At 43.0% G+C, this 11696-nt stretch overlaps 1 protein-coding gene across 1 annotated transcript; it reads right to left on the minus strand.

Annotated features, from left to right (window-relative positions):
• Positions 1-101: 101 nt before the first annotated feature.
• Positions 102-7991, minus strand: LOC135095969 (zinc finger protein 33B-like). The gene is made up of 2 exons (XM_063997123.1): positions 7983-7991; positions 102-7762 (listed from the first exon to the last, which is right to left on the minus strand). Exon 2 carries the CDS (start codon positions 7623-7625, stop codon positions 6330-6332), a length of 1296 nt encoding a protein of 431 aa, XP_063853193.1. The 5' UTR covers positions 7626-7762; positions 7983-7991; the 3' UTR covers positions 102-6329.
• Positions 7992-11696: the final 3705 nt, after the last annotated feature.

Raw genomic sequence — 11696 nt, forward strand, 5'->3', positions numbered from 1 at the left:
ACGGGGACTCGGGGAGCGGACGGACTGGTCGCAGACAAGAACGAGACTTGTTGTTCACCCGTATGGTGAGACTTGTCTCGTAAGGAAAGCAATACATCTGCCACTTTCAGGTTTTTATTTTGTTATTCAAATTTATATAAGAAATTTTGCATTACCTGATATTAATAACATTAATTTTCACTCAAATTATTGTATATTTCATAAAAATATCGTACGAATTCCCAAATTATCGTATTATCGTATGAGTACAATTGTACATCGTACACGGGCAAAAATTTTTGTACTTGTACAATAATTATCGTACGATTGGCAACACTGCTCGTACTCTGTCCACTTTATTTATTTACTTTGGATGACATGTTCAGTGTTTTATTTGTTATTTGTGTCTCTAAATTATGGAGGATATTTCCAGAGGTTTAATTTTGATGTGGCTGGAGTTTTTTTTTTTTATTATGTACCGTATTTGATGGCTCATAAGACGCTACTTTTTTTCTCAGAAAAAGGGTCAGTAAATTAGCCTGCGTCCAATGAGGCAAAGGTCCAACTTTGAGGCAGTAATAGGTTACAAGTCTACGGCAACAGAGGCTCTAAATTCAAACCACAGATGTCTTTGCACAACTAAATAAAGTCATGATTGGTAGTACGCCACAAAATGCTCTTTCTTTCAAGGTACCAATGTGTAGTATCTCATACTTACTGGTAATCCACATAGACTTTGACCAGTCAGGAAGAATTTGCTTAATTAACCATGCACCACTTCTTCTTGGAGTTTTGTTGGGGCAGTGTAGGTTGTGATGTCACAGCCTTTGATGCCCCAAAGGTGAGGTATCCAATTATAATATTAGACTAGATGTGATGGAGCTGGTTGGATTTGTGGAGAAGGTTCTGGCAAGGTGGAGATGGTGCACCACGTTTTTCAAAACAAACGCGGTCGGTTGCGCTCCGACGTGACGTACTCGGTGACACCGAGTGTGACGCCGTTACTGATTGAGGTAAGACAATAGCCACACTTTCATACAATTAAAATTGAACCTATCTTTTTAACATTCTTGCTTTGCATACATATGAAAAAGATTGAAGCTAGAGAAACCTTTCTTTTATGAAAATAGACTAATACACCTTGAGAACGAATATTTCTTCTATAAAGGAATTGAGTGTCATGGGATAGGCTGGCTTGAGGTGATGATCTGCATAATATTCATGTAATAGCTTATGCTTTTACACATCCTTTGGCTTTGAAAATGTACTAAAATACTGCATAAGAATTACATGTGAAAGATGCTAAAAAATAAAGTATGAAAAAATTTTATTATCACTGTAGTCCCTCAGTTAATGGTGCCGCCAAGAGCTAGGTGCAGTTAATGTTTACATTCAGCTGAACCGCATTAAGACTGAAACTCCCCTGCTTACCACACCTTTTGGGCACTAGAGGCTGTGACATCACAGTCTGCATGGCCCCAACTAAAATACCAATAAGAAGATTGTGTTTACACGTCAGCAGGATTGGTACAATCTTGTCTTTCAATACCCTCAACCGAACCATTACGTTCTGGCTTTCAAGGCCCGCAACCTTACCAAGATTTGACTCCAGAAATCCAACCAGCTCCACTGTATCTAGTCTGAAACACTACCTATATACCACACCTTTGGGACGCCAGGCTGTGATGTCACGGCCATCACAGCCTCAACAAAACCCCAAAAAGAACAAGTAAGCTGCTAGCATAAATTAAACTTTTAAATGCTGAGTATTGGTATCTAATAGTGATCTAAATGCACGTGAGAGTCTTCAAATGTCGCTTGAATTCCTTGACTTCATATCGATAGCCTAAATCTGTTAATTTTTGTTTTTTTCTATTTCAATACATGCCAGAACTGGGTGCGTCTTATGAGCCCGTGCGTCTTATGAGCCATCAAATACGGTATGTATTCATTTTGTTTATTTACTTTTTTTTTTTTTTTTTTTTTTTATGTAGGAAGGATACTGGCCAAGGGCAACAAAAATCTAATAAAAAAAATGCCCACTGAAATGCCAGTCCCTAAAAGGGTCAAAGCAGTGGTCAAAAATTGGTGGATAAGTGTCTTGAAACCTCCCTCTTGAAGGAATTCAAGTCATAGGAAGGTGGAAATACAGAAGCAGGCAAGGAGTTCCAGAGTTTACCAGAGAAAGGGATGAATGATTGAGAATACTGGTTAACTCTTGCGTTAGAGAGGTGGACAGAATAGGAGTGAGAGAAAGAAGAAAGTCTTGTGCAGCGAGGCCGCGGAAGGAGGGGAGGCATGCAGTTAGCAAGATCAGAAGAGCAGTTAGCATGAAAATAGCGGTAGAAGACAGCAAGAGATGCAACATTGCGGCGGTGAGAGAGAGGCTGAAGACAGTCAGTTAGAGGAGAGGAGTTGATGAGACGAAAAGCTTTTGATTCCACCCTGTCTAGAACAGCAGTATGAGTGGAACCCCCCCAGACATGTGAAGCATACTCCATACATGGACGGATAAGGCCCTTGTACAGAGTTAGCAGCTGGGGGGGTGAGAAAAACTGGCGGAGACGTCTCAGAACACCTAACTTCATAGAAGCCGTTTTAGCTAGAGATGAGATGTGAAGTTTCCAGTTCAGATTATAAGTAAAGGACAGACCGAGGATGTTCAGTGTAGAAGAGGGGGACAGTTGAGTGTCATTGAAGAAGAGGGGATAGTTGTCTGGAAGATTGTGTCGAGTTGATAGATGGAGGAATTGAGTTTTTGAGGCATTGAACAATACCAAGTTTGCTCTGCCCCAATCAGAAATTTTAGAAAGATCAGAAGTCAGGCGTTCTGTGGCTTCCCTGCGTGATATGTTTACCTCCTGAAGGGTTGGACGTCTATGAAAAGACGTGGAAAAGTGCAGGGTGGTATCATCAGCATAGGAGTGGATAGGACAAGAAGTTTGGTTTAGAAGATCATTAATGAATAATAAGAAGAGAGTGGGTGACAGGACAGAACCCTGAGGAACACCACAGTTAATAGATTTAGGAGAAGAACAGTGACCGTCTACCACAGCAGCAATAGAACGGTCAGAAAGGAAACTTGAGATGAAGTTACAGAGAGAAGGATAGAAACCGTAGGAGGGTAGTTTGGAAATCAAAGCTTTGTGCCAGACTCTATCAAAGGCTTTTGATATGTCCAAGGCAACAGCAAAAGTTTCACCAAAGTCCCTAAAAGAGGATGACCAAGACTCAGTAAGGAAAGCCAGAAGATCACCAGTAGAGCGTCCTTGACGGAACCCATACTGGCGATCAGATAGAAGGTTGTGAAGTGATAGATGTTTAAGAATCTTCCTGTTGAGGATAGATTCAAAAACTTTAGATAAGCAGGAAATTAAAGCAATAGGACGGTAGTTTGAGGGATTAGAGCGGTCACCCTTTTTAGGAACAGGTTGAATGTAGGCAAACTTCCAGCAAGAAGGAAAGGTAGATGTTGACAGACAGAGCTGAAAGAGTTTGACTAGGCAAGGTGCAAGCACGGAGGCACAGTTTCGGAGAACAATAGGAGGGACCCCATCAGGTCCATAAGCCTTCTGAGGGTTTAGGCCAGCGAGGGCATGGAAAACATCATTACGAAGAATTTTAATACGAGGCATGAAGTAGTCAGAGGGTGGAGGAGAGGGAGGAACAAGCCCAGAATCGTCCAAGGTAGAGTTTTTAGCAAAGGTTTGAGCAAAGAGTTCAGCTTTAGAAATAGATGTGATAGCAGTGGTGCCATCTGGTTGAAGTAGAGGAGGGAAAGAAGAAGAAGCAAAGTTATTGGAGATATTTTTGGCTAGATGCCAGAAATCACGAGGGGAGTTAGATCTTGAAAGGTTTTGACATTTTCTGTTAATGAAGGAGTTTTTGGCTAGTTGGAGAACAGACTTGGCATGGTTCCGGGCAGAAATATAAAGTGCATGAGATTCTGGTGAAGGAAGGCTTAAGTACCTTTTGTGGGCCACCTCTCTATCATGTATAGCACGAGAACAAGCTGTGTTAAACCAAGGTTTAGAAGGTTTAGGACGAGAAAAAGAGTGAGGAATGTACGCCTCCATGCCAGACACTATCACCTCTGTTATGCGCTCAGCACACAAAGACGGGTCTCTGACACGGAAGCAGTAGTCATTCCAAGGAAAATCAGCAAAATACCGCCTCAGGTCCCCCCAACTAGCAGAGGCAAAACGCCAGAGGCACCTTCGCTTAGGGGGATCCTGAGGAGGGATTGGAGTGATAGGACAAGATAAAGATATGAGATTGTGATCGGAGGAACCCAACGGAGAAGAAAGGGTGACAGCATAAGCAGAAGGATTAGAGGTCAGGAAAAGGTCAAGAATGTTGGGCGTATCTCCAAGACGGTCAGGAATACGAGTAGGGTGTTGCACCAATTGCTCTAGGTCATGGAGGATAGCAAAGTTGTAGGCTAGTTCACCAGGATGGTCAGTGAAGGGAGAGGAAAGCCAAAGCTGGTGGTGAACATTGAAGTCTCCAAGAATGGAGATCTCTGCAAAAGGGAAGAGGGTCAGAATGTGCTCCACTTTGGAAGTTAAGTAGTCAAAGAATTTCTTATAGTCAGAGGAGTTAGGAGAGAGGTATACAGCACAGATAAATTTAGTATGAGAATGACTCTGTAGTCGAAGCCAGATGGTGGAAAACTCGGAAGATTCAAGAGCGTGGGCACGAGAGCAGGTTAAGTCATTGCGCACATAAACGCAGCATCCAGCTTTGGATCGAAAATGAGGATAGAGAAAGTAGGAGGGAACAGAAAAGGGGCTACTGTCAGTTGCCTCAGACACCTGTAAAATTATCAACGAAAATACAATGCTAATTCCTTTTTTGTCTCATTAATACAAGCAATTATATACACAATGCTCATATTCATGCAAATAAACGAGAAAAAGGCGAAGTGAAAGCCAAAAGACGAGCCAGAGTGACGGTGCCCACCAAGTCTTACAAGCACATCACAAACCATGGGGGAAGTGGTCAGGGATGCAACACTGACAGATTTACAGGCCAGGAAAGTGTTTGGCGAGAAGCAACATGCATTCACACAGGGAGGGTTAAGTCTGACTGACCAGCCTGTCCCCTTCCCTGTGACACGACACAGGAGCACCAGAAACAATGCGTCAGGTCTTTATAAGCAGCTACAACGAAGTTTCCAATGAAAAATATATATATTTTGCAATTTCTTTCCAGCTGAAATCCTTCCATTGGTACAGCTGGCACGCCATGCACATTGTCTCCAGGGACTCCTTCACTGCCTCAATACTCCTTCCATTGGTACACCTGGCACGCCATGCACATTGTCTCCAGGGACTCCTTCACTGCCTCAATACTCCTTCCATTGGTACAGCTGGCACGCCATGCACATTGTCTCCAGGGACTCCTTCACTGCCTCAATACTCCTTCCATTGGTACACCTGGCATGCCATGCACATTGTCTCCAGGGACTCCTTCACTGCCTCAATACTCCTTCCATTGGTACAGCTGGCACACCATGCACATTGTCTCCAGGGACTCCTTCACTGCCTCAATACTCCTTCCATTGATACAGCTGGCACACCATGCACATTGTCTCCAGGGACTCCTTCACTGCCTCAATACTCCTTCCATTGCTACAGCTGGCACGCCATGCACATTGTCTCCAGGCAGCGTGGTTTTGCCACCCCGTGACACTGGCTTTTCTTATTATTATTTAGTTATTTTCTTTTATGTAAGAGGGCTGTTGGAAAAGCACAACAAAAAAATTGAATAAAAAAGCCAACTTAATGCCAGTTCCTGTAGAGGAGCCAAATAAAATGAGAATAATAAAAATAGATAAATAAAACGATGTCTTGAGCCTCCCCCTCGTTGAAAGACTTGAAGCCATTGGAAGAAAGAAATGCAGAAGCAGGCAGGGAGTTCCACAGTTTACCTGAGAAAGGAAAGAATGAACGAGAACACTGGTTAACTCTTGGTGTTGTCTCGCCTGCCCTCTCACCCTCCCCCTTCACGCACACCACGACCACCGCAAGCCTTTCACGACATTCTAGGGTGGCCTGTGCACTCTGCCGCCTTCTCTCATGACAGAGCTGCCTACATCTATCTTTTCTCCTCTTACATTCCTCTCCTTCCTATACACAAAGACTCCTGCTCCTCCTCCTCCTCCATCATGAACGTTCTGTGCCTCTCCAATCATCACCTGCTCACCACCATGCACGTGCACGCCCTCCTTTGAATGTCTCACTTGGCATCATCATCACCACCACCACCACCACCACCACCACCACCACCACCACCACCACCACCACCACAGGTACAGGTGTGGCCCCATGTGTCCACACACCACCACCTCAGAAGTGGATCTTCACATGCCTGGCAATATCAGCCTTTGTCTTGAAACACTTGCCACAAACATCACACTCGAACTCCCTCACCCCAGTGTGTCTGAAGGCGTGTTCATTGAGACGAGAAATGGTAGGAAATCTTTTGCCACACTCATCACACTCATAATTTCTAACAGCACTGTGTATCAGGGTGTGTGTGGTAAGGTTAGACTTGTGGGTAAATTTCTTCCCACACTCATCACACTCATAATTTTTAACATCACTGTGTGTCAGGGTGTGTGTGTTGAGGGAAGACTTCCAGATAAATTTCTTCCCACACTCATCACACTCATAATTTCTAACACCACTGTGTGTCAGGGTGTGTGTGTTGAAGGAAGACTTGTGGGTAAATTTCTTCCCACACTCATCACACTCATAATTTTTAACACCACTGTGTGTAAGGGTGTGCGTGGTGAGGGAAGACTTTTGGGTAAATTTCTTCCCACACTCACCACACTCATAATTTTTAACACCACTGTGTGTCAGGGTGTGTGTGCTGAGGGAAGATTTTTGGGTAAATTTCTTCCCACACTCACCACACTCATAATTTTTAACACCACTGTGTGTGAGGGTGTGTACGGTGAGGGAAGACTTGTGGGTAAATTTCTTCCCACACTCACCACACTCATAATTTCTAACACCACTGTGTGTCAGGGTGTGTGTGGTGAGGGAAGACTTGTGGGTAAATTTCTTCCCACACTCACCACACTCATAATTTCTAACACCACTGTGTGTCAGCGTGTGTGAGATGAGGTGACACTTTTGGGTAAATTTCTTCCCACACTTATCACACTCATAATTTCTAACACCACTATGTATCAGATTGTGTGTGGTGAGGAAAGACTTGCGGGTAAATTTCCTCCCACACTCGCCACACTCATAATTTCTAACACCACTGTGTGTCAGGATGTGTGTGGTGAGGGAAGACTTGTGGATAAATTTCTTGCCACACTCCCCACACTCATAATTTCTAACACCACTGTGTGTCAGGGTGTGTCTGGTGAGGGAAGACTTTTGGGTAAATTTCTTCCCACACTCACCACACTCATAATTTCTAACACCACTGTGTGTCAGGGTGTGGTACTTAAGGCCTTGTCTGGATACAAAAGTTTTGTCACACTGCTGGCACTCAAACTTGCTCTCTCCTCTGTGGACAGAGCTGCCTGCCTCCAGGTGATTCTTGCCACCACACCTGCGCCTCCCCACACCTGAGGCTAGCTGCTGTTGCTGCTGCCGCTGTTGCCGCCGCCGCTGGCCACTCATGCTGTTGCCCAGCCTCACGACCTCCACCGCAGCACCACTCCCGCCAGCACACGCCGCGTCGAGTCCTGCAGGGTCCCTCGGGGAGGCCAGACAGCCGTCAGTGCCAGGCAGGGCGGCGGCCTGGATGCTGGCCTGGTCTGTGGAGCAGGGAAGAGTGGCAGCCATTACAAACTGTACCCACGTCTCAGAAAGAGCCATTTCTGCAAGCACCGACCAACGTGATGCCGTCTTTATCACTTGTGGGACGGGGTAAGTCACAAACCCTTCAGTAATTGTCAACTACACACACACACACACACACACACACACACACACACACACACACACACACACACACACACACAGAGACATACTCACAATAGGGGCAAGAATGGTACAGCCTCAGGAGTGAACCAGGGACATCTAAGCACAGTGCAGCACAGCGGTGCACAGGTCTCCCCTCTCTCTCACAGCAAGTGCCTGGAAGAGTGCATCACCTTGGGTCAGTGGTTCTTAACCCTTGGGTCACAGCCCAAAGTTGGGTCACCCACCCACACTTCACTGGGTCGTCAAGGACACAAACACAGTTTTTCCCAGTATAGTTATTCAAAATGTTATTAGAGTATTAATGCTGTGTACAGAATACTTACTGTTCAAAATGTTATCACAGTATTAATGCTGTGTACAGAATACTTACTGTTCAAAATGTTATCACAGTATTAATGCTGTGTACAGAATACTTACTGTTCAAAATGTTATCACAGTACGAGTATTAATGCTGTGTACAGAATACTTACTGTTCAAAATGTTATCACAGTATTAATGCTGTGTACAGAATACTTACTGTTCAAAATGTTATCACAGTATTAATGCTGTGTACAGAATACTTACTGTTCAAAATGTTATCACAGTATTAATGCTGTGCACAGAATACTTACTGTTCAAAATGTTATCACAGTATTAATGCTGTGTACAGAATACTTACTGTTCAAAATGTTATCACAGTATTAATGCTGTGTACAGAATACTTACTGTTCAAAATGTTATCACAGTATTAATGCTGTGTACAGAATACTTACTGTTCAAAATGTTATCACAGTATTAATGCTGTGTACAGAATACTTACTGTTCAAAATGTTATCACAGTATTAATGCTGTGTACAGAATACTTACTATTCAAAATGTTATCACAGTATTAATGCTGTGTACAGAATACTTACTGTTCAAAATGTTATCACAGTATTAATGCTGTGTACAGAATACCTAACTCATTAACATCTAAGGCTAACCAAATCATGCACACAGACAATTTAACTGAGGTGGGAAAAAAAAAAAGATAAAAAAAAAATGTCACATTTATCCCCGGCCTTTCAACATACTTTGAATTTAAATGGAGTGTTTGTGGGAACTGTCATTCCAACAGCAAGGTTAGTGGTGATGGGAATGAATTAAATTAGAGGGTAACAATCCACCGCAACAAGTGGATCCAGCAACGAGGGTCCCGGTGGAGCAGATTCACCACTCCGGAGCAAAGCGACATCATTCCGCTCAACCTCCACCTTACAGGCCTAACCAAACTAGCTAACTTAACCTAACTAGCTAACCTAACCTAACCAAACTTAATTTAACCTAACCTAACCAAGACTAACTTAACCTAACCAAACTAACTTAACCAAACTTAACTTAACCTAACTAACCTAACCTGACTAAATTAACCTAAACTAGCCAAATAAAACCTAACCAAACTAATTTAACCTAACTAAACTACCTAACGTAACCAAACGTAACTTAACCAAACCTAACCACACAAACCAAACTAACTTAACCTAACCTAACTAAAGTCACCTAACCTAACTGGCAAGGCAGAGAAATGAATAAGAAGTGGTCACCTTGTTTCTCTTCACAAAATGTGGTGGTGCGCTGGAAATAATGGCAGCAACAGACAGACTTCTTCCTCGCACTAACTCAAATATTTCAAATTGAGCGCTTCTCCCTCCTCAGGATGAAGTAAAGCGCTGTCATTGGATAAATTAATCCCTCATGTTTTAAATGGCCAGCAGCTGCATTCTCACACAAAGGAACCAATCACCGTGAACAATTTCACGCTTGCCAACAGATGTGACATACACACGCACGAACGAACACCCCCTCACCAGGGTAGACCAGTGCCCTTCTCTGATAAGAAGGGTAAGGAAAGCCACGTTAATACTGGGGAAACAGTAAAATACCGTAAGGTTTGGCGCACCTGCAGATCCGCGCTGCCCTTACATTCATCTGAAATAACCTCGGTAATTGTCTAGAGTCCTTACCGGGCCTTATTACTGGTCTATTCACTTCAATTCTTTTACACATACCTTCACATGCACCTAAAACATCATTTTAAAGTGGGGGACAAATGCCCCCTTCCCTCTAGTCGGTTAGGTTAGGTTAGGTTAGGTTAGGTTAGGTTAGGGTAATTGTCTAGAGTCCTTACCGGGCCTTATTACTGGTCTATTCACTTCAATTCTTTTACACATACCTTCACATGCACCTAAAACCTAACCTAACCTAACCTAACCTAACCTAACCTAACCTAACTTAACCTAACCTAACCTAACCTAACCTAACCGACTAGAGGGAAGGGGGCATTTGTCCCCCACTTTAAAATGATGTTTTAGGTGCATGTGAAGGTATGTGTAAAAGAATTGAAGTGAATAGACCAGTAATAAGGCCCGGTAAGGACTCTAGACAATTACCATAACCTCTACCTGTCTCTTCATATGTCAAGAAAGGGTAGCCATCCAGGTGAGTCAAGCAGGTGAGTGAGTCCAAACATCTCCCGTCTTTTCCTCTTTCCGCAACTTCCTCTCTCCGTGTCCCGTCCCCCCTTCCTCCCCTAGAGTACTTATCAGCCAGCCTTCTGCCAGTGACCCTTTATATGTCAGATGTAAACTTGAACACGGGTAGTGAAGGTTAGGCTGAGGCAGGAGCAGATATTCTACACATTAACCAAAATCCAAACACACGAGATCCCGGAAGTTCTCCCTAAACACACCGCTCCCTCCCTTCTGTTTCTTGTGGTGGTAACATTCTTGTCATTTTAAGGCGATTTTTGGCCAGACACACTCACCTGGACTTCCTTTCCTTCACTTCTACTAGTAATTTTGGTGTGTTCATGTGAATTTTGGTGTTTTTTGGTCAATGTTTACACGTGCAACTCGAAACCTTCCTTCGGGACGCCATGAGATTCTGTTAGGCTCGTTTATACAGCATTGCCAGATTGTTTAGGCCATAATATCGTACTGCACAGGTTGAAATTATTGTACTTCTGGTAAAATTATCGTACATATGTCATTATTCCAAATATTATGCAAAACTGCCACTTTCCAAATACAGCAGAATTTAGGTTTATATATATATATATATATATATATATATATATATATATATATATATATATATATATATATATATATATATATATATATATATATATATATATATATATATATATATATACAGAGAGAGAGAGAGAGAGAGAGAGAGAGAGAGAGAGAGAGAGGTGTGTGATGAAAAAAACAGGTAACAGTAATTCCATGATGCAACATGTCAAATATTTCATCAAAACTCGCTTACTTTGGTCCGCTTCAGTTGTCCGCGACCACAGACACACTCACACACCACTCTGCTCAGAACTCACTAACGCGTAGCAACTTCGGGCAGCGTTGCCAGATTGTTTTGGCCATATTATCGTACTACACAGGTTGAAATTATTGTACTTTTGATAAAACTATCGTACATACGTAATTATTCCAAATATTATGCAAAACTGCCACTTTCCAAATACAGAATTTAGTTTTTTTTTTTTTTTTATGTGGGAAGGACACCGGCCAAGGGCAACAAAAATCCGCGGAAGGAAAGGAGGCATGCAGTTAGCAAGATCACAAGAGCAGTTGGCATGAAAATAGCGGTAGAAGACAGCTAGATATGCAACATTGCGTCGGTGAGAGAGAGGCTGAAGACAGTCAGTTAGAGGAGAGGAGTTGATGAGACGAAAAGCTTTGGATTCCACCCTGTCTAGAAGAGCAGTATGAGTGGAACCCCCTCAGACAT

This window comes from Scylla paramamosain, unplaced genomic scaffold, assembly GCF_035594125.1.
Source record: "Scylla paramamosain isolate STU-SP2022 unplaced genomic scaffold, ASM3559412v1 Contig2, whole genome shotgun sequence".
NCBI lineage: Eukaryota > Metazoa > Arthropoda > Malacostraca > Decapoda > Portunidae > Scylla > Scylla paramamosain.